At 39.5% G+C, this 23,684-nt stretch overlaps 2 protein-coding genes across 2 annotated transcripts; both read right to left on the bottom strand.

Moving 5' to 3' along the window:
* Nucleotides 1-3,170: 3,170 nt before the first annotated feature.
* Nucleotides 3,171-16,580, bottom strand: trpv4 (transient receptor potential cation channel, subfamily V, member 4). Its single transcript, XM_018669749.2, has 17 exons — nt 16,329-16,580; nt 15,007-15,088; nt 13,822-14,270; nt 13,123-13,298; nt 11,922-12,074; nt 11,033-11,173; nt 9,234-9,532; nt 8,951-9,130; nt 8,570-8,728; nt 7,564-7,656; nt 7,350-7,423; nt 6,847-7,012; nt 6,688-6,754; nt 5,989-6,293; nt 4,990-5,117; nt 4,775-4,896; nt 3,171-4,647 (listed from the first exon to the last, which is right to left on the bottom strand). The coding sequence occupies exons 2-17, from the start codon at nt 15,013-15,015 to the stop codon at nt 4,574-4,576; spliced, it is 2,595 nt and encodes an 864-aa protein (XP_018525265.1). The 5' UTR covers nt 15,016-15,088; nt 16,329-16,580; the 3' UTR covers nt 3,171-4,573.
* Nucleotides 16,581-17,310: 730 nt separating this feature from the next.
* Nucleotides 17,311-22,810, bottom strand: gltpa (glycolipid transfer protein a). The gene is made up of 6 exons (XM_018668348.2): nt 22,634-22,810; nt 22,226-22,355; nt 19,542-19,600; nt 19,302-19,435; nt 19,064-19,214; nt 17,311-18,941 (listed from the first exon to the last, which is right to left on the bottom strand). Exons 2-6 carry the CDS (start codon nt 22,326-22,328, stop codon nt 18,759-18,761), a joined length of 630 nt encoding a protein of 209 aa, XP_018523864.1. The 5' UTR covers nt 22,329-22,355; nt 22,634-22,810; the 3' UTR covers nt 17,311-18,758.
* Between the last annotated feature and the right edge of the window lie 874 nt (nt 22,811-23,684).

Raw genomic sequence — 23,684 nt, 5'->3', positions numbered from 1 at the left:
TGATATACTGAATACTGAACAGAAACAATTTAATGTCAATGCTCTGTCTTGGACAGTTGATGTAAAGCTGCTTGTGAATTACCTGGAGGTCTCTGTCCTGGTCTCAAAGAACTTCTTCATTGTACGAAGACTCTCTGTGATCGTGGACTATGTCTCTGTAATCGCGGACAATGTCTCTGAGATTATGGACAAAGTCTCTGTGATCATGGACAATATCTGTGTGATCGTGGACGATGTCTGTGAGATCATAGACGCCGTCTCTGTGATCATCGACAATGTCTCCATGATCGCGGGCAATGCCGTCAAATCGGTGACCCCCGTCTCCGCCGATTCTATCGCAAGGTCTCTACGAAGCATGGGACAATGTCTCTGATCATGGACAATGTCTCTCTCATCTTTGACAAGGTCGCTCCGATCATGGACTAGGTCTCTGATCATGGACAATGTCTCCCTCATCCTCAACAATGTCTCTCCAATCATGGACGAAGTCTCTGCGATCGTGGACGATGTCGTGGACAAAGTGGTGTCATCTGGAGGAAATCAAAGAGAAACATACAAAGGAAAATGATCAATACACTACTAGCTATTCCTCGTCAACATGAAAACACAGATAAATATTCAACATAACAGCTGAACCAGGGTATTTAACAAACATTAGAGGGCTGTGTCAGAAAATGAACAGTTGACTGTCATCACCTACTGAAGAACCAATAGCAACACATATTTGGGTAAAAGTAAAATGATTATTAATTTTTATTTAATCACTGAGGCAATCATGTATGTTACTGTGAACTGCACAACAATAATCAGTTAAGTACATTTTTGAATGCAGGATTTTAACTTGTGTTGATTATTCTTCTTCAGTAAAACGTTTAAAATGTCTCTGTTTTGTGTTGTTTTCATTTAATGAATAATAATCAAGTTTACAAAGGTCTTAGCAGCAGCTTATGTGAACATTTTTAAGTAAAAAGTAAGTGTAGAACTGGTTGTTTCATACTGTAAAGATATTGTCAAAATCACTTTCTGACCAACAGTTAAAATTAACACACTTACAAACAACTCACTCCAATATGGTATTTGTAGAATTGATATTGTTTTGTACAGTGTAGTATAGTGTGTCTAGCACATACACATAATCAAGAATTTGTTATCATGTACAATCAAACTGAAATTAAGATATTTTTCAGTCCCAGTTTGACTGATCCTTAACAATAACATTTGTTAATGTTGAAAATTTTTCTACCTTCCAATATAAAAACATTTTTTTTTACATTTTTGATGCTTTACTATACTGGCATTTGATATTTTTGACAACATACTATACTGTGATAGTTCTGATGCCTTACTATAAAGTGACATTTTTCCTTTTATTTTGGATTACTATTACTTTTGCATTGTTTTTATATTACAGATTACTTTTTTTACTGTTACCTCTAATATTAGATTACTTTTCCCATTACATATTACTTTTCTTATTACATATTAATTCTAAATTTACAGATAATGTTTACTGTTGCGAATTACATCTAGTAACAGATTACTTTGACTATTACATTTATCTTCTGATATTGCTAATTACTTTTACATTACTTCTATACAGACAGCCTGAAGTCAGGGATGGGTATCATTAGGGTTTCATCTTTGTCCATCCAGACCCTTATCAGTCCAGCTCATCCTCGTTCTTTTTCATTACTAAATGATTGTGAAAATGATTTCTTAATTTTTCATTTTTTTAAAGAATAAATTCAGAGCAGTAGTAGAGTTGAGTCATATTTTAAACACAACGAAATAATGTTTCTAGAGCAGCAACAGCAAAATCACTGTAAATTCAGTATATCACTGAAAAGAAATCTAAAATGTCGAGAGGCTAGTTTATCTTATCAAGTGAAGTTTACAGGAGTTTGCCAACTTTTCAGATTAGTGCCAAACTAACCAGTTAGACTACATACAGATACCTTTCGTTAAGACAATTCGCCATTAGCTTAACCAGCACACTGTGGTTGTGTTAAACATTTCGTGAGACTGCGAACAACTGTTGAATATATCGCTTTTCTAAGGGCTTGTTGAACATGTGATTTGATAAAGAAAAGATAACGGTCAGTGGCTTTACTTTTTAATGCACTTAAGAGTAACGGGCATAGTCATCGTTAATGCGAGCTGCCTAAATTCACCCGGTTCACTTCCGCTCCGTGTGTCCATGTCCATGCAGCCTCGCCCCGGGCAGCGTGGTCAGAAAAGCAGCGTGAACATAAATGATATAGGCCGCCACAAATAAAATATTGTTTAGGAAACAAGGAAATAAGGTCAAAAAAGTAATTACAAGAGAAGGCTACTGCTAACGCCCGCCGCTAACGCAAATGCTAACGCTAGCTGCTAGCTAGCTCCTTAGCCTTACCTTTGCGCCGCAGGTGTGCTCGGCGTCCAGCCACACTCGTGTTAGACAAAAAGGCAGCTTCAAAGCTTGGTTCAGCATCCAGGCTTCTTCAGCAAATAAGTTTTCTCACAGTACTGACAAACCGAGACGACGGCTCAAACGTTGGTTTACATCTGTTTTCCAACTTACTTTCTCCGCCTCTCTGCGCACCCCCGTGGCCAATGACAACACACACAAACCAACAACGACAAAAAAAAAAAGTTGCCCTCCTGATTGTGTTCCGCCTAGCAACCGCCTCTGATTGCTCTCATAATACATCTACGGGGAGGGTAGGATAGGAGGTCTGGACCGTCAATGTATTAACTTCTAAAATTTTGATTTGAGGGGACAAGACATTTGTTTGGGGGAGCGCTGCTGGTAGAGCCGGCCCCGTTCTTGATTGTAAGTATGGTAATAGAAGATTAGTGTTTTTCACCCAAAGCATTACAAAATTGTGGTGATAGCTAAATGCTATGACCATAACTGTATATGTTAAAAGGCTTGTCCATCTATACCATTATCACTCTTATTAAAGCAACGGAAACATCATACAAAACCATACTAACAAAAAATGTTCTTTCTTTCATTCTTCTTTCACTCTGCCTATTCATTGTAGAATGGATATGCTCCTCCATGTCTGGTTGATTAGTATCAAATATTCTCAGATAAAATAATTTAATCAGTGATTCAAACACTGATTGGAAAACATCTTATGCAGAGAAAAATCTATGCAGGAACTGCAAGACAGACTACTCTGTGCTTTACAAAATAAATTCAGTGTTTATTGTTCTGTGCAGCAATGTACAGACCATATAAAAATGCATAGACACGTCTCTTTATAAAAGCAATGTAAACATAGTGAACAATGACCTGTGACCTTCAACGGCAATGAATCAGTGGAAATAGACTGCATGGTCTATCTGCTCTTAATCAAACCCTGTCATGTAGTGCAATAACACAAATACATGCATACGTACAGTAGAGGCGCATAAACAAGACGCTGTATAGGGCAAGGAGCCAATTGCAATGAAAACACTGCAGCAAATAGAGGGAAGTACATAATGGCAAGGCCTGAGACTTGATTATGCAAATACCCCAGCTGCAAAGGAACAATAACTCTAGAAATTCAAAGACAAACCATAATACAGAAGGCTATTGTCTCATATTTGCACATTTGCTTGACAACTACAACCTGCTCATCATGCCCATCTTGTTCAGAACAATGTCTTTGTATTCATATAATAATGCACACATCAGAAATTGGCACAGTGCATTGTTTCAGTTCAAATGAAAGCTGTGCTGCCTGAGTTGGCATTCCAAGCCTGAGACTTTCATAGTTTGGAAACTATTTGATTGATACAAAATAGAAAATGGAAAGAAAATATATACTGTATAAAGTAGATATGTCCTGTTTCTATACACTCCCCCAACCCTAACAGCCTGAAAAATAAACATTCAAATCAGCATATACAGTTTACTCTTTATGAACACATCATTGAGGATCTTTTTAAATATTAATCAAGCAACTAAAAGCTGAATTCTATTCACTCTATAAATATGTATTGCAATTATATTCATAAATGGCATTTTTATCAAAACTTTTGTTTACACTGCTGATGCAATAATACAGTAATTGTGCTTCTACTTGCTATTAGAGAAGCCATGATTCTCTTCTCTGTAAAACTGTAATGAGACTGGAAATGCTGAAATACTTTGACTCTTCAATCCCTGAGTGATCAGCTTCTGATGTCTAAAATGTAGAAATACAGTACATTTTCATGACATGTTCCCTATTCTTTGTGAGTAAAAAACTGATTATACAGCTTACTGTTTCATTAATGCCACCTTTTCCTCCTTTTTTTTTTTTTTTTTTTTAAATGTCAGGGCTGGTGTTTTTTACTCTCTTTATTTTTTTTCAGATCATGGGTTGAGTTATTTTCCAGACACTGAACATTCCAGTGTTTCGGTGTGGGCACAGACCTATTACACTGACTGTCTTACTGTAATATTTACAATACGTTATGTGAACAAAAGGCACATGAGATTTGTGCAAATTAGTGCACTTATTGGCCAAACTGTCCCCAGCAGAGTGATGTCACTGATGCTGATGGCTCTCTACTGTCTCTTTACAAGAAGGACTGCCCTAGTCATCTGCAGGCGTCAGCACACCTCTATCACTGCCTCACGTCCCTTACTTAACTCCACCACTCGTGGGACCACTGTGGACCAGCGATCTGGAGGGGTATAAAAAGAGGAAGGAATTTCTTTAATCAGTGTGAAACTCAATGAGCGTGTGGTCCATTTGAATATACACCATATTTGTCTATGCATTTATTCATGAGAGCACAGCAAGAATCTCACCTCTCCTCAAGACTCCAACACCCTGCTGCAACACATTGGCTTGGCTGGTTTCGCTCTTGCCTGGATCCTCGTTGATTATCGCCAGGTTCTGATTCCAGTGACACCAGTGAACCTCATCCACCCTGATATAACAAGACACGGCCAGGATTGACAGTTTGCTTTGAAGTGGCATTGGTACCGCTGAGTGACGGTGACTATGAATCATGCAGAAATACCTGAAGCACCAGCGTCGGTCAGGTGTGCCATCCCAGTTCTTCCCTACAGTCACTATCTCCCCAGCTCGAAAAGACTTGCGGAGGCAGACTGGGAATGAGCGCTCGATGTCCAAGATGGTCGTTGCCCACTGTGAGTATACATTATTATTATGTTTAATTAGAGTATTTATTCCACTCAAACTACAGAAACATATTTCCTCACTAACCTCTTGTGGTATCCAGATAGCTTTGTCCTTATTTGTCCTGGCTATGAGATATCTACCTCCACCCAAAATACAATGGAGGTGAATGGAATTTGTTCTTGAGTTTGTACTGCTCAGTGAAAATGAAAAGGAATTTCGTACAGAAATCATGGTCCCCACAGGATGAATCCCTATGACTACAGTGGTCCTGTGATTGTTCCTCTAGTGCCACCATGACATTCATATTTGTGTTTTTGAGGGTAGTAACTCAACATCTATTAAATGGATTGCCTGGAAATTCAGTGTACACTTTCACAGTACCCACAGTATTAATTGTAAAAACTTTGGGGATTCCTTACTTTTGATAAACCTGCACCATTATCAGGTCGAAATTTCAATTTGATTTATGACCAAATACCTGCAAAACTAATGACAGTCCCATCAGCCTCAGCTGCAGTTTGTGTTTAGAGCTAATTAGCTAATGTTAGCGTGCTAGTATGCTAAACTAAGATGGCACACATGATAAACATTATATCTGCTAAACAAAAGCATGTTATCATTGTCTGTCTGAGCATGTTAGCATGCAGTCTCACAAAGCCACTAATGTGGTTGTAAACTCTTAGTCTCGTTTAAATGTCATTGTTCAAAACTGCAAGCAAAACAAAAGAAATGTGATTCTCCCTATATGAGACACTGACATTAACACTAACCCCTTTTGATAATCAGAGTGAACTGGCCCTTTAGTATTGAATCAGACTAAATGCTGATGTTTAGGATTGACTCCTCAGTCACTGCCCACCACAAGCAACCAGCTCACCTGAAGCTTCCAGATCTTCTTGCTCTCCTTCGACACCTGCCCCACTGTCTCCCCCATCAAAGCGATTAACATGTTGAGCAGCAGCACAAAAGTGAGGATGATATAAGTAACCAACAGGATGAGGAAGACTGCTGGATACTGTGCGCTGTGGATCATATCCAGCTCTCCCATCCCAATGGTCAGCTTGAAAAGGTCCAGTAGGAAGGTACTAAAAGTATCTGGGTCCCTGCAATGGGGGTAGGTGGGGCAATCCCCATCACACACAGCGTCTGATGGAGGACACACCGGCAACAAGGACACCAGGGCTGTGGGGTGGGAACAGAGGAGGCTGGGTTACGCATCTCTAAGCACTTAAAGGAATATACAACACTCTGATAAATACACTAATTCACTCTCTTGAGTGAATTAGCTGAGAGTTAGGTGATAAAATCCAAACCACTCTCATATCTGTCCACTAAATATGAAGCTACAGTCTGGAGAAGGTACACTTGGTGTGAAGACTTCAAGCAGGATGAAATAGTCAGACACAGGTACAACCCCAATAAAACCACACAGTTACACCACAGTTTTTGTAAGGATCAAAAAGAAATAACACCAACTTTAGAGGTACTAGAGTTTATTTTCTTTCTTTCTTTACCTTTGAAGTGAGGCTAGGATAGTAAGTAAAATAGTAAGTAATAACACATCCTGTAAGCCTACCTGATGCATATCCAATCATGAAGAGCACATACACCAGCAGAAATCTGAAAAGGTCTTTGAAAAGAATCTGAGAACAAAAAATAAAAAGTAGTGTTAAGACTCTTGAGTGGTGATACTTAAGGTTAATTAATTTTCTGTTAGTTTCCTCCTGTGTCTAACCTTCTGTATCATAATGCTGTAGGTGCCAGTGAGCTTCAGGCCTCTGGTGAAGTAAAGTGTGTTCATCCAGCCCAGGACAAGTGCAAACACCATCACAGACACATAGGCTTTAATGCCAGACAGGTAGAGAGCAGCTGTGACTACAATCAGTACAGAGTAGATGAAACTAGAGAGGACAGAGAAAAACTTTGTCAAACAACCAGCTCCAATGCTAAAGTCTGTGATACTGAAGTAATACATGACAACAGAATATAGACATCACAGCCATGTTGCTAATGATTTAAATCAACATGGTTCAGAGAGGTGCTCGACATCCTCTGCTCTTTGTTTGGATCATGGGTTTAATTAAAGATGTAAACTATAAAACATGCCAAGGAGGGGGTTGAGATATTAATTAGATGACTCAATTAAGAGGATGCAAAATTTGCCTCAGGTAAAAATCAGCGAGAGCTGCGGCAGACATGAGGAAGAGGGGGAGGAAAGGACCGAGGATGGGGACTTACTACAGCAGCTGAAAGGATCCATCAATAAATAAAGACTTCACCCCAGGACACTTCTTGAGGAAGACGTCTTTAATCTGCAAAGAGCAGGAGAAACATTTCCATACTGACAACAACACTATCGTTACAGTTTAGAGTTTGCTGCAAGAGACTGAGAACTGGGGGTGAAACAACCAGTGATCAGTCCGTAAAGATGCGTCAGAACTTGTTTACCCACATTGGTGAGGAAAAAGAAGATTCCTGATGCCAAGGTCACAATCTCCCCCGCCATCCGCAGGTAGTCTGAGGATGTTTTGTAGGGGTACGGGGGCTGGATGGAGAGAAGACGAGACTTAGCGATGACATTCATTTGATTTAGATTCAACTCAATCTGAATGTCTTAGCAATAAAACGTGATTTACTGTAGCCTATATAGGCTCACAATTCACCATATACAGGAATACTAGTTGATAAAACCAAACTATACATCATCAAATTAGTTAAACTTTTTAGGGAACCACATCTATTCACTATCATGCAGACAGTTAGATAAGAAGATTGTTATTAATATTTGTCTATTAAGATTAAAGCTGGAGCCAGCTGCCTGTTAGTTTGGTTTAGTATTAGCATGTCACCCTCCATCCATATTCACATTTCAGTTCGCATGCAGATTAAACTATTAGAATATAATGTGTTAATTAGAAACATTTATAATTGATAGTAGGTGGATTTTGGTTGATTTATTTGAAGTTTGGATTCCTGCTTCTGGCTTTTATGCTAAGCTAAGCTAACCAGCTGCTGGCTGTAGCTCCATAGTTAGCATACAGATATGAGAGTGGTATCAGTCTTTTCATCTACATCTTGGGAAAAGAGGACATATGTGTATTTCCCAAAATCCTTAAATATTCCTTTAATATAGTGCAGCAAAAGGTCACTTGATGCAAAATTCAGGAAATTGAGAATATAAATTTGCTGCTCTGGTATATAAGGAAATTAGAATTTGCTGTGAAAACAGTATTAAGCTCTCTGATGTGCAGCACATGAGGCCTACATTAAAAAAAAAACAGAACATACATTTTGAAAGAAAGAAAATATTGAAAACCTGCTATGGTATAAATGTTCATGTGGCGTATTGAAAATTCAGTGCTGCATTGGTACATTTAACAATTTCACATTATGAATCACTGGTTTGTTCCCATGCAATCTAGCCACTCTGTGAGAACAATCTACATTGCCGTGCCCACCGTTCCCTGTGTTGGGTGGTAATAGGCCACCAGGGTGAAGATGATCATGGTGATGAGGTAGGAAACCACGCTGATGTAAAAGGTGACAGCACCAAACTTCTGCCATTTTGCCCTCAGCAGCTCATTTATGGGCTCTACTGCCAGCATCTCATGGCGGTTCTGACAACGGGAACAGAAACATGACAGAGATACAATGTAATAAAAATAAAATAAAGAAATTCTGGTCTTTGTACACACACAGAAGCTTTTATTGGACATTTTCATATTTTGTTTTGATGTTTTTTATATTAAGCCTGGTGTTATATTGCTCTTCATACTCTGATCTTGAAAAACATCTCATTTCATTTCAGCTGTTGGAATGACAAAATTGTCTATATTCACCTCATTGCGACTGTTGTAGACAAGGATTTCCAGCACAGACGGTTCCTCTCCACATGTGTCCAATGAAGACAGATCATAGAGGGAGGAGTACACCGGACCATACGCCCAGTCCTTAAACTTTCGCGACAGATGACGAACTTCCTCGTCTTTGATCTCACGTCTGATAATGTGCTGAAAAACCTAGGGGAATATACAGAAGCTCACCTTATGCAGAAATGTGATGATAAGTACTTTTTATTACACTGATGCCGCTTGACACACTGATTTGACACATTATCCCTACCCCTATCTTGCCCAGCTTGGCAGCCATCATGAGGGGTGACATGCCATCACTGTTGAACACTGTCTCCAGGCTGCATTCTGGGTAGAGCTTGGCGCTCTTGATTAACAGCAGGTCGTACATCTTTGTGAGGAAACGTGTGTTGTCCTTGGTGTTGTCCGCGATGTGCACTAGGGCATGCAGCACCGTGTTCCCACGTGAATCCTGGCGCCGCAGGTCGGCTTTCTTGTGCGGATTCTCAGTCAGGTAGTGCACTATGTCAGGCTGGTTTGTGCATGCAGCCAGTGAGAGAGGCAGCTCACCTGGGCAAACAGAAAGAGAGAGAGAGAGAGAGAGAGAGAGAGCACTCATTTCATACTGAATTCACAGGAGATTAAGAGAACTGCATTTCAGATTAAAAATAAGCAAATCAACAGGAGGGTTAATTAAGAACTGTAGCTGGCGTCTGTATATTTTTGCAAAGCATGCTAAACATGGATCAAAGATTTGACTTAAATCCCCGCTATGAAAACAGCACAATTAGCAGTTGTTTGAGGGAGGGGCGCAATGGGGCCAGGGTGCCAAAAGCAGCTGCTGAAAATGAGCCGTTGCCATGGGTGACAGATTACTTTGTCACCTCACATAGAAACGCTCCTCTTCATGGATTTGCACGGGTGCATGCAGAGTGTTAGCGTGAGTCTAAATCCCATTAGCCATCAGCCCTGCCAGGTTCCTGTTCACCTCACTGCAAAGCTCCGCAGCAAATTACTCACACTGTGCCCGGACACGCTGGGATTTGGGAATGACAACCGTGCTAAGTGCAAATAGAAATCATCTCCTCTGTGATGGGTGAGGAATATAACACTTGAATGTAATCAAATAAACAATTCTTAAAATTGGGTTGGGTAAAAAATAAAACAGAGTCCATAACAAGCCATTTCTACCTTTCTTTTAATGTGTTTGGAGAGTGACATTAAAATCAATTATACCTGCTATAATCATCATCAAAAGGTTAAGATGACATGGTGTTATAAATAAAAACATATTTTTCTGTGGGTGCCATACAGTATACTATGATGGAGGAGGTAGGGCCCTGACAGACGCCAGCAGAGGGCAGTGTTGAGTTTAGTTTACAGGCTCTGATTTATTTATCCTCCTTGTCTTAGAGGTCAGTGAAGTCCTTCCCACCAGCAGAGGAAGTTTACTTTTCTTCACTGCAGAACACAGACACCTTTGACTGGTCGCCCCTCTTGAACATATGACATAATGCTTTGCTTTTCATGTGTTTTTGGAGCATTACTAATGATGGTTTCTCATATGATACTTCAGAAAACACTTGGGTGTAAGGTGGAGTTCACCGCTGGACCACAGGAGTATCCTGACTACATTAGTCCAGCCAAAAACTGCCACGTTAAGAAGAGAAAGGGTGGGGTCTAATGTCAATTCATTTCTGCATGGAGATTTCTCTGCCAGGAAAATGTACCATGCGTTAACTATTTTATCTTGGCAGTTGCTATAGTACACATTACAAGACTTTGATGTCAACTCCAGGTTGTAAAAGACACAACAGCCACTTGTGGGTGAAGCAGAAACTTAGAGCCAATATGGAAATTGAAAAAGTGACCAGTGAAGTCACAGAAACCTCAGACATCATTATAACCACATGAGGCAGAAAATACAGTAACAGCTTTCCAGGCTTTCCCCTAAGTCTGAATGTGTGTGTGTGTGTGTGTTTTATCACCTAAGGTCAGAGTATAAATAGATACAGCACAATGAACTCCTTTGTTCAGAAACAAGATTTACATCCTGACAAAGGTCATTACCGAAGTAGAAGTAGCCCCCCTCATCTTTGGGCTGGAAGAAGCGTCCCCTCGCCTGGGCGTGAACATCAGCCCCCTTCTCCACCAGCAGCTCGACATACTGCTTACAGCGCCGCTCTATAGCAATGTGGAGCGCCGTCTGGCCTGACAAAACACAGCACAGAAACATTATTTCATACACTGCTTTGTGTGCTGTTTTTAAATGAAAAACAGTTTTCCAAGAAGCAAACTGACTTGTATGGAGTTCATTATGTTGACAGGCATTGTGTAATCAAATACAACAGGGAGAGAGAATGTTTTTCAGAATTTTTTTCTTTTGCGAAACTGTTGCCCAATTATGAACTTGAGGGCGGAGGTCATAAAAGCTGTGAGGGGTTAGGGCTACATTTATGTGCAGGTGGCGTCTACAGGATCAGCACCCACAGAAACTGAGCACTTAAACATTTTTATGTCGTCACATAAAAAGCGTTTCCTGCATGAGCGAAAAAAAAAAAAACTTGCTTCAAACTAACATACTTGTGAAAAATACACAAATTGAGAAATATGCAAGCTAACAATGAATAGTAACGTCACATTTTTTGGTGTGTTACAAGGTGAGAAGGCTTCTGTCACTGTTATCCCACAACCAAGAACGTGAAGAATGAAATCCAAACAAAGCTGTTTATCAGAGCTGTATACAGTCAGTGCAAATACATTCCTTCTCCCTGTAACTGGGCCTTTGCCACCGGCAGGCAGAGTAACAAGCCACTATCTCTGTCAGCTTCAACTCAGCTCAGAGATGAGCGGATTGTAGTCCTCTATATGAGAAGCTTATTTCTTTAAACAACTCCTGACTAAATTACTAATGAGTTTTATGTAACTGCATGTTTTCATTTTTGGGTTATTTCCATACCTCTGTAGTAAAGATCCCTGAAGGGAGAGTTTATGAACTCTCTGAGGTTTCCAGTCTTCTCCGCGATGTCAACCAGCAGTGGGATGGTGTTGTTCTGTCCACCGTAAAGGTTCATCAGGGCTTTGGACAGACACGTCTTACCTGTGGATGGCTCTGGTAGAAAAATTTGATAAAAAATAAAGAATATTTTTGATTTACATAGGCTTGTTTAGTTTATGATTTTTTTTTTTTTATAGTCCTATGTTGTCCTACAGTAGTTCCCAACATTTTTTCTTTCAGACACACCCTCACAGTCATGTCAGATGAACTCAAGTACACCCTTATCAACACTGCTCTTCATGTTTCAAAGATGTTCATTTGAATTGATTTTGATGTTATATATATGAATAAACTATAGAAAGGTGGATGCTGTTGTTATAGCTTATTTGAACCATTCATTCAGTATTCTTTCTGCTATTTAAGCAATATTCAAAGTGTTTGTCGTTACTTAGCTATCTGTTATTTAAACCGTATATTAATTAGCTTTACGCATCTCAATTATCTATTACTTTTAGCTAACTTGTGCTGAGCTACTCCACAATCTTTCCAGGTAACTTGTGGAAAAAAATTGGGTGCCCTGGTTAAGATCTACTATCATGTAAAACATGTTCCTTGAAATGTACTGTGAATTAGTACATATCAAAATAAGATACCCAGAGTTTTGGGAATTGCATTGGCATGCAGTTAAATGCAGTTAAAAACAAACTGTTTAAGACAGGGGTCAGGCCAACCCCTCACTATTTTTAGTCTCTCAGTTTTGAAACGAAGACCATAAACCCCCATTTAAATCAGGGGGACGACGGTTTGCTGTGATTTTTCTCTGCTCCCTGTTACAAGCCTGGAAAAACTCCTCAGACAGACAGGAAGCTGTCTTTGGGCCTGCCTCTGGTGGGACAAAGACTCTGACATCACTCCACATTTTCCCTCTCACATCCTCTGAACTGAAAACAGCAGAGAAAGGGGAGCAGAGGAAAATAAAAGGTCAAAGGTAAAACCGTCAGACCGTCGGCAGAGTTGAGACTTAAGAGCAGGGTGAAAGAGCGAGGATTGAACCAGTGTTTTAGTGTCTTAAGCCCTTTTTATTCCCTTGTTGTAATTTTCTGTGGTTGGTTTAGAACAATACAGATATATAAATATATATCTCCACTCATTTTAGTCTCACCTCTAAACTCCTCATCAGTCAACCGCTTTTCCTGACTTTGCAGGTACTCCAATAGTCCCTCGAGGGCCCCAGGGTCGCCACGTGACACACAGTCAAAGAGCAGAGAGCGGTTGAATGTTTTCACTACCTTTGGTGGATCTGAGCTCTGGCCGTCATCACATGATGTCTCAGTTTTACTGTGGAGACACAAAAACACTAATCCAGGAATTCTTTTTTTTTTTTGACATTTCATTGAGAGAACATTTTGATCCACAAACCATCACCCACACCCTTCAGTGCTTCAATAAATGGACCTCTGTGTACAGTACATGGGACAGGTATGGCAGCCAGAAACAGGCAGCAGCCTAAATATTACCTCAACGGCTGCAGAGGAACCAACAACATGCTCTCTGTTAGATCAGTGAATGAGCTGAAAGACTGCAGTATGTGTGTGTGTGTGTCTATGTGTGTGTACATAGTTCCTTATGTGGCACACCTCTGTATACAGAGTGGCAGTTGTGGGAGGCTTTTGTTTTTATGACAACATTTTTCCAAACCAGCCCTTTTGTTCCTGGAAAAAAAAACATCCAGTCTAGGTTTACTACTGTTAAGACAAAAAAATGTAAACCCCTAAACCAAGAAGTGTAACGGAACACAAAATTATTAGATCCTGGAAACACAGATGAATTATAGTTTAGATACAGTGAGGCCCCTTCTCACCCTCTTGGAAGCTTCTTCCTGCGTCTCTTCTGGTTGCTCATGTTGCCGTAGGTACCATAGTCAAAGAGGGAGTCCATGGGCGCTTTCTTGGGGCCTGGAACCACATTTGACTCATATATGGTAGATTCCAGCAGGTCCATGGGGTTAGAAATGCCCTTCTTGAAAGCGCCCTGGAACTTCATCCGCAGGTTCTGTCTGCTGTCCGCGGGCTGGCCAGGCTGTACCACCTCCAGGGCTGAAACCTGACTCGTGTCTTGAGTTGACGGTGAGCCATCCTCGCTCTCGAACAGGTGAGAGAGCTCAGACAGGGGGAACGCCGCCTCGCTCTCAGGCTGAGCGGCCGCGGGGTCGCCCGCATCCACAGAGAGAGCAGCTCTGGCAGGATCAGAACTGAGGGTGTTGGCCTTGGACAAGGCAAGGTGGCACCTTCTGAAGCGAGCAGAACGGCCCTGGAATAAAAACCATTACAAAATCTTCTCAGTGAGCTGCATGGCCTTTAGGTAGTTGGGAAAGTCTTGTACAAACAGAAAAAGAAGTCTGTTCACATTCAGATGCAGCCCAATTTTTATCATTTCTATCCTTTCTTTCCTTGTGTATGTGCTCTTGCTTAAGCAGCATTAAGAGAATTGAGATGTCCCTGATGATGTTCAATCTCCAGGCCATGAGGAAGGAGGATGTACAGAATAGAGGAGGGAGATAGGCAGGACAGGAGAGATATACAGCAGGATATACAAATAAGAGATGAGAAGTGCAATAGGTTGTTATTGCCAAAAGGCCAAATTGCATACTGAAGGATATGACCAACAGCTCAGTATGAAGAACTATGACACCTTCTTTACCTTTCAGAGTTAATCTTATTATATTGTTGGTAAGATTTTAGATGAGGTTTTCAAAAAGAGAGAAGTATAAGCTCAAAAAAAAATCAGCTAAGGTGGAAAACCACCCAGATCCTGATCCAGATTCAAGCCTAAAAAACAGCCACACTTTTTTTATTTAATAAAAATCTGTGAATATTCAGGATCTCAGAAGGTGTGGTCTCTGCTATAGATGATGGCCAAAAAAAATAAAATAAATAAATAAATAAATAAATAAAACACACAATTTAGCTAATGAGAAACCATTTTAAGACAAGAATCACCAAAAGGACCCTGGAAATTGTACAATTGACATTTAACCCCTCTGTACCTCATTCATCCCTTTTATCACAATGATGTGCCAAATTCCTCTTCAGGGGAAACTGGAAATGACGCTGAAGCATGTGGGCACGCTGAGGAAACAGGAAAGAGTAACCATCATATACAAAAGCAATCTGTACGTTCTAAGTGTTGTAAAAACAGCTCTGGCGTTTGGGGTTGGGATCTGTGGAAAACATAGCAAAGGACTGATGCCAAAGCTAATATGAGTCTGTCCACTCATTGGTCAGAAGGACATGTTTTCTCTAGCAGACAGATCACACCACCTGTCTGTTTAACACAGGACACACACAAAAACTAAATCAATGCCCTACCCATGTAGTCATTACAAGCTGTACAGCCATACATTTTCCAGCCTCTCTGCGTACCACCACTTCACTGCTACAGCACGCTATCACAAGGGAATTAGTACAACATGACATCTTCACATGTCTCTCCACAGACTTTGTTCATGACATTGTCAACTTATCTCTTCCAGACTCTGCTGTAAGGGGGCAACACAAACAGTGGAGCTGGGGTCCCGCTAAAGGGAAGAGGAATGACTAATAACCCCGTCTGACACATGGGATTACCATACCTTTACACTTCAACAGGCATTTGATAGTAAAAAGATAGAGGACCAAAGAGAGGCTGCCCTTGCTAAACTATTACAACAGACTAGGAGCAAAGGATTAAGTTGTGTAGTGGAGAAAGGACCCACTGTGTGTTAAACCTGTCAGAGTGATAGAATGGGATCATAAAATATCAAGTAGACCCAAAGCTCACATATTATCCACTTATTGGGTCAGGAAGTTTAAATCCACTTGAGAAAGTTCATAAATGTGGATGAATCTAATGTCCCCTCGGAGATGTGGGACTTCCTGTTCTGTCATTGCTGATGTGACATTATCCAGAGCCAGAGAGGCTGGAGGTCTCTACATGGAGCCCAGTGTCTGCTGGGAATGATATAAGCAACGTTTTTCCGCTAAAACATAAGATATTAAGGCTCTAAAGGCAATAGACTAGATTTACTAAAAAGACTTCATGCATTTATGGATTAAGCGGGCATATATAAAAATAAGCATAATGCCAACCTTTTAAAAACGCAAAGTGATATTAAAGTTATAAAGAAAACCATTAAACATTAAAAACGTGCTAACGAAACTTAATTTTGGCAGTATTCCTAAACGTGAGTAATTATTAAAAAGTTCAGACTTCGTTCTCAGTAATTATTGAACTAATTCCAAAGTAAGATACAGCAAACTATTTTTGTTAAACACAAACCTTTAAGAAGAAAGCATCTAAAGAAGGATGGGAATCAGATGTGTTGCTTACCTTGATCTAGTAAGCGAATCTTATACTTCAAAAAAAAAAAAAAAAAAGTCTATTGGAGCACAGTTTTTCCAACTCTTGAAAGAACTAAAACTCAAATGTAATTTCTCTCTCGGTCGTTGAGCGCTTCTCTGCTGCCTCTGTAGGTTTGATGTGACTCCAGCCAGATGACTCAAAGCGCTTTTACTAAACTGCAGCTTCTCTCTGCCTCATGTGTCCGATTAAGTCCAGCAGAACAACAGATGCTTTCACTGATTTTGGGTGGGACAAGCTCATTACCTTGCGTGCAGTCAACGCGGAAGTTTAACACGCAGTACCGGAATGGCCGCTAGGTGCTGGTTCCAAGAAAAACCTTGAAGGCTCTCGCTTATACCTGGAAGTAAAAAAACAAGTTTGCACAGGTGACATGTCATTACATAACATTAAGGTCTCAACACGATATTTCTCATCTTCTCGTGGGTGTTGGTATAGTCATTAAAAAAGTAAAAAACTCTCACCTGAATATCCATTTAGTAGCAATTTGCCTAGTTGTAGTCAAGCCCTACCTCTTTATATACAGTCTATGAGTCCTACACACATTTATATTTTTATTTTACCGAGAAAAGCTGAGAGTTAAGGTTAATTCTTTTCCTTTCTCTCTATCCCAGAGTGCCCTTCACTGGTGGCTGCACTGCTGAACCTTCACACCTACAGAGTAATATTGAATAAATACTGAACCATTTCTCAGCTATTCAAAATTACACAATGAGGTAGAGTACTGTTATAAATAAATCACCTGGGGGAGGGTGCGGCGAGCATGAGCAAAGAGAGCATGAAGAGGCACGCACAAAAAGAAAAAATAAGAATCCTTGTTACTTGCTGTAAATACTCAATTAAAGGTAAAATTCCAGCATTTATAATTCTAGTCAAGCAGATGTTTTAGCAGCAAAATGTCCTTAAATTTAGTAAGTAAAGCACTCATTAGACAGCAGAATGGTCACATGAATTGTTGCACTTATGTTTTATTGCAAATTATGGTTTAACATAAGTTGAAAATACAAGATTTGTTATTTTTTCAGCCACAAGAGACATCAGACAAGTATTCCAGCGCATGAACTCAGAACAGAACAGACTAACCAGGGCCCATCAACATAAGATATATCCAAGCTTATTGCATTTGACATCTGGCTTAACTTTGCCAGTCAGCTAAAATTTTCCATCTATCTATGTCCAACCATGTAGGAGGTAAGCACCTGAGAGCAGAGTGGACTGAAAAAAAAAAAAAAAACATTGGATGAAGCTTTGCTTTGGACAAACAGTAAAGCAAGTCCTTCATTACAATGACGTGACCAGAGCCTCAGGAATAATTGACATTTTGTTCTTAATTGGCCAACCTGGTTTACATACGGTGACATTTATAAAAATATATATGAAGGCAGGAAATCTGATGTGGTCTCTTTAATGATCTGCACTTCCACTTCAAGGCACAAACAGATGTGCAATATTAAAAGCCATTTACAACAATGCACAGACATCCTCTAAGTAATGTAGGGCGTTTTAAAAAAAAAAAATCTATCCAGTATGTGATGAGGGGAATCAAACACTACAGGTTTATGATACTGATTAAACTGGCTATGCTTTGCACAACTGGTGGTAAAGGTAATAATTAGCTCAGTGCAATGTAATAACTTAGTAATAACAACTGTACAAAACAGCATATGTTGCATAAGATAAAACATATGGCTTCTTCTCTGAAATATGTGGGATGTGTTCTGGATTTTCCTTTGCTTTATTCAAAATAAACCATAGCCCTATATTTTAATATGAGATATTTTAATTTTGAACCACTGCTTAAAAGTACCATTGTTAATGTTTTCTTCAGTATATACAACATTAAAAAACATTAGATACAATATCACTATAAAGTACCAACTACTGTAACAAAGATTATATTTCTGCATCGTGTTCAATTTGATAGTTGTGTGGCTTAAATCTGTCAACATCAAACACGTCACTTGTGTACTTGATGCGTTTGTAACAGTCCTGTTGCTGGTTTAAAAACATTTGTCCAGTAAGTAGTGCTTTGATTCTTGGATAACTTTCTTAAATATCTGACAGTTATTTTAAGCATATATGTTTGTCCTATAAAGAGACATGACTCTTCAAATAGAGAATAAAAATGTAATGTTTAAATTTGCTGATGCATTGGAAATTTTTCCCCAGAATCAAAAACAACAGTGAGAAAAAGGCATACCAAGAAATCAGAGCAGGCACACAGATAATTAAATGTTTGACATGTAATGACAATGAGTATTATAATACACTCTCACAGTTAGCTGTCAGGTGACCTGAAGGGAGTCAAGTCAGGATGTAGACTGCACAAATGTAGACTACATAATGTAGATGAGGCTGTAAACTAAGTGAATCACTGGAGAAAAGAGAAGCATCCAGCAGTCACACTGTGTAGTCAAGGTCAGCATTCATCTTATTGTACATCTCATAAATAGCATTGACAGTGGCAGTGAAGTTGATGAGGAATTTTTTGATTTTCTCCAAGCATTCCTCCTCCTTGACGTCCCGACCCTTGGAGAGGGCCTTCAGGAAATCTGACTTGTATGGAGCAGCAAAAAGAGCTGCCTAAAAGCAAACGAAAATGCCAAATTTATACATCACTACCTGCATTTTTTTTTTTTTTTTTTTTTTACAAATTATTAAATTGCAATACAAATTTCCGATAAAATAAATTTCAGACAACTTACCTTGAAAAGCTGTTGTACCAACCAGCCATGGTGCCTCTTCAGGGCTATTTCATAGGCTTTGGTGACATTGACTCGAATGAGGTTTGGGTTGTTATCATCCTTCTCACCATCCACCAGGCTCTGAAGGAAGATTTGGATAAATCGTAGACCCCTGTTGAAAAAGAAGACATGCAGAGTGATTATACAGATACAGAGCTTGCCAACAATAAAAAAATAAACCCCACAAAGTTTCTCAAACCTTTTCAGCCACATGAGAGCCAATGTTGCTCCAACTTTGGGCCATTCTGCTCCATGCATTTCCTTCTCTGCCTCCAAAATCTGCTGGAGTGTCTTGAACCGCCCTGGGTTGGTATCATAAACTGCCTTGATTTTCTAGTAGTTAAAACAATATATTTCAAAGTATTACAAAATTAATGAGCCTTATAAGAGCAGAGTGACATATTTGACTCAAGTCACTTTACAAAGCAGTCGTACTTACTGTGATGTTCCCACATATGTCAGCTTTAATTGGTGCAAAAATTGTAGAGCCAAGGCAGTCTGAGGAGAAATATTTACAAAGGGTATGGCTGAGAACTGTAAAGAAAAACTGTTTCCATTTTAGGAATATCAGCATTCTTCTAACAACCTTGCTAACAAATGTTTTGCCGGGTTTTACTCTCATTTCACTCATCACATCAGTACATAATTTACAGAATCTAGAGAAGGTTCTTGGGGTCCTTTACAAGGTTGTAGTGATTACTGAGGAGGTACACAGGATCGTTTAGGATGTTTTGGTGGTTGATGGGAAGGTTCTTGAGGTCCTTTAGGTTGTTCTAGGGTTTTTTAAGATTTAAGTAGTCACTGAAGAGGTTCTACGAAGGGGTTTTAAGCAGCTTTAGAAGGTTTAAGGTTTAAGAAGGGTCTAATGGTTCTTTAGGGAGGTTATGGAGGTTGTAGTGGTTCGTGGTGGGGTTCTAGAGATCCTCTAAGAGTTGTTAGGGGTCTTATAGAGGTTCTAATGGTCACTGAGTAGTGTCAGTGGTAAATGACAAGGTTCTAGGTAGTTCAAAACATTTGAAGAATTAATGACAAGGAACACTGTAGATGGTTCAATGCTCGTGGTGAAACATCACATTACTACTAATACACTTTGGTTTCTTTTTCTTTTATGTGTCCCCCATCTGTAATTCAGAAGTGACTGTCGAAGCTCGACTTAAGTATAGGTCTATATCTATACATGGCTTTTGTTGGAAATCATGAGAAAGTTTTGGATTTCTGTTACTAGGTTGTGACCAAGACAAATGCCAAATATCTAAACTTGTAATTGACTCACACATATTTTGATGCACTACTGAAAAATGTCACATTTTCGGTTGTAATAGCTTTCCTTCATTATTCTTTGGTGGGTCAGTTTTCAAAAAAAATTTTAATCAAAATTCCAGTGCATCAACAAATCCAAAATACCTTACATACAGGCTACATTAAAGGGACATATTTATAAAGTGATGTCCAAAATGTGAAGAGGTGCAGTTACTAAGTTGGTGTCTTTTAATTCTGTTCAACATATTTATGGTGTGGCTGCAGCAAAGTGCTAGACCAATCAGATACAGACTCTTGCAGCCTACAGTGGCGCTAGAGGGTAAAGCCAATGTACCTTATTAGGCCTTATCAGGCCAAATACATCATCACAGTATTATCATTAGGTGTCTTTTAATTAGGCTGCCAGAGGATCTGAGTATTTGGTGACAGGACTGTGAACAATGAGACATCTCGAGTCCTGACCACACACGGCTCCTGGTTGACCCACTGACACAACAGACAGCTTTCAGCTCCTGAGCTGATAGTGGAAACTACTCATGACAAAGTCCACTCTGTTGTGCTGATGTGATGGATTGCCACAACACTGATGGCAACATATCTTGTTTCGGAGAGACATCCTCATGGTCTGTGGTTCTTTCTGTATTTTCCACTCAATTCACAAAATAAGGATTTTTCACTATGGATTCAGTGCTTCTGGAAGCTGCAGAGAACAAAAATGAGCCCTTGAATAATTTTGTTTTAACAAACAGCATCATTTGTTCAGCTCTTGGCTCATGAACAGCTCTGCACACCCACACAGTTGTTAATTATTCTGGGTAATTAGCCCTCTTCTCAGGTTGAATTTGGAGAGAACCACAGTGGGAGTTTGCTGATGTCCCTGAACCTCATAGACTTAAAACAATCATAAAAATATATGTTGAACTGCTATGATAGGCACAACAAAACACAGAATAGTGAGGAAGTTGTCAATCAAGTATCATCCACACAACCAAGAAGAAGGTAAAAGGCAAAATCATTTAAAATACATGTGTGACTGTACTATGAGTGTGCAGGACTTTAATGGCTTGAGGGAAAGTTGGCCAAGAAATTTCTAGGTCAGGAAAAACAATGGTGGCAAGGAGGAAAGAGCTTAATATCGACATCAGACTTGGTTCCTCTCAAGGGTTTCACGTGGCAAATTCAATAGAGGACCTTTGGCATATTAATACAGAATGAAGTCACACAAAGATGCCCTGGTGCACCATGCCACCAGTGAATGGGCAAGGGGAACTCAACACCGTACTAATCAATTTTCACAACTTAAAATCCAGGCCAGTGGATTAAATTATGCATGCTAAAGGATTGTGGACAGCTTGATGGGGAGAAATACGATCCAAAAAAAAAAAAAAAAAAGATTATCTCTTGGAAAGAGGAAGATCGTTTAAAGTGTTGTGACAGATTTCCCTCACAACAAGTTTTATGTTTATTAATCAAAGTTGAACAAATCCCACATAAAAAATGTACAATGGTAGAAAAATGTTTCATTGCATCGAGCTTTTAAAATAAAATCTCACATTTTTTGTGCCTATTCAGCCAATTTAACAGTCAGTAGCACTTTAATTATACAGCTCTATAAATCTACATGCTTAAAACTAATTATGACTTGGTCAGTGCCATCAATCTGGCCTGTACTGTGACTATAAGTCTCTGACAACTCAATCATAATAAGCCGAGTAGAAATAAATTTGTGTATAGAGGAGCACGATTTCTCTGCAGGCAGTGACATCTGAGAATAGCTTTCTCACATTTATTTCCACATAACTGCATATCCAGGACTGTCACTACATGGTCTCTACTGTGTCACACTGTGGAAACTTCACTTACCAAAGAATGGTGGAAGGTATGACACAGCCTCCAAAAACGGTCTTGTTTCCACCTGTCTGTCAGCTGGCAGCTGTCTGAACTGGTGCTCCATTAGCAGAGCCATCTCTTTAGTCCGGACACACTCTTACCACTGAAATGATAGCAACAGGCTGTCAACTCTCCACTGCAGATTTACAATGACACCAGGAGAAACGGTGTATGTGTGTGTGTGTGTGTGTGTGTGTGTGTTGGTTCTCCCAGGGTGAGATATGGCCCACACACACACACACACAACACACACAAAACCTCTCTCTCTCTCTCTCTCTCCTCTCTCTCTCTCTCTCTCTCTCTCTCTCTCTCTCTCTCTCTCTCAAACACACACACACACACACACACACACACACACACACACACACACAAGTCACCTACACTGAACCCAGGTGATGGTGGAATATCCAGCCGTCGGCTCATGTGATCGACTTGTTACTGATAGATCCGGGTCATCGCTACCTGTCGGGTAAACGTGCGGATAAACGGCGCTTAGACAGAAGTCTAGAAGAAACACAAGAACAGCACCTGATGTGCTCCAATCAGCTGACACTAGTGTTCCTCTGCGTTTAATCACATATGCAGCTTTACTGCCAACTAACGGAGTTTTGTGGAACATCTCTTGTACAGTCTAACTAGAACAGTAAATTGTCAGCCAGATACACTTCAGTAATTGGATTTATTTATTTACACACACAAGGTCATATATATATATATATAATTGTTAAATTCGTTTTATTTGAATACCTGAATAAATGTGATTCAAAAGTCTGGAACCATATAATGTATTACTATTAGGCTATCATGTATAATTCTAAAACAACAGCTCACAAACAGAGAGAGAAAAGAGTAGCGAACACTTTCTGATTAGGCACCATTTAGAGTTTATAAGATGTAATTTATTAATTCTTAATATTATTCTATTCTATTCTAATATTATATATGGTTAATATTATTAACGCTTTAAAGATCAGTTTTAAGTCATTGATTAGAACAACTTAAGGTGCCAGGTTGTTTGTTTGACTTTTTTAGCTTAGCTTAGAGACCCCTCCAACAGGCGTATCCTCTGAAAAAGAGCTGCACAATCTGGCAACCCAAAGTTGTTCCTGTTGTTTGTTTATAATTATATATAGCATTAGTACATTTTTATATACATTTAACTATTGTTAAAGCCATTCGTTACGTCTTATAAACTCAAAAAGTCGCATCGAAAGTTAATAATGGTACATAGACATTCAATCAATAGTTATAGTATACTTATAACAGCTACACCTCTTTCGTGACGTTTATTGGAAATACAGGCTATATAAACTAACCAGCAATACATTTATACTAAAAGAATAACTTTGGACTTATGAAGCTCATAAAAACAAAGAAAACAGAGAGAATGAGAAATTCGTTTTCGCGTTTTCGTCTACGAGTATCTTTGACC

The sequence above is a fragment of the Lates calcarifer genome, linkage group LG13, assembly GCF_001640805.2.
Source record: "Lates calcarifer isolate ASB-BC8 linkage group LG13, TLL_Latcal_v3, whole genome shotgun sequence".
Lineage (NCBI taxonomy): Eukaryota > Metazoa > Chordata > Actinopteri > Centropomidae > Lates > Lates calcarifer.
Note: the sequence above shows the minus strand (reverse complement) of the source record. Positions and strands in the feature narration are given on the sequence as shown.

Excerpts from the sequence above, each read along its gene's own strand:
- trpv4 (XM_018669749.2), bottom strand. Across the intron at positions 6,755-6,846 it reads ACAGCATTATGATACAGAAG|ATTCTTTTCAAAGACCTTTT; the intron begins GTTAGACACAGG and ends TTTTGTTCTCAG. Across the intron at positions 5,118-5,988 it reads AGAAGATCTGGAAGCTTCAG|TGGGCAACGACCATCTTGGA; the intron begins GTGAGCTGGTTG and ends GTATACTCACAG.
- gltpa (XM_018668348.2), bottom strand. The coding sequence starts at position 22,328 with ATGGCTCTGCTAATGGAGCACCAGTTCAGACAGCTGCCAGCTGACAGA. Across the intron at positions 19,601-22,225 it reads ATACCTTCCACCATTCTTTG|ACTGCCTTGGCTCTACAATT; the intron begins GTAAGTGAAGTT and ends ATTTCTCCTCAG. Across the intron at positions 19,215-19,301 it reads GCTCTCATGTGGCTGAAAAG|GGGTCTACGATTTATCCAAA; the intron begins GTTTGAGAAACT and ends CTTTTTCAACAG.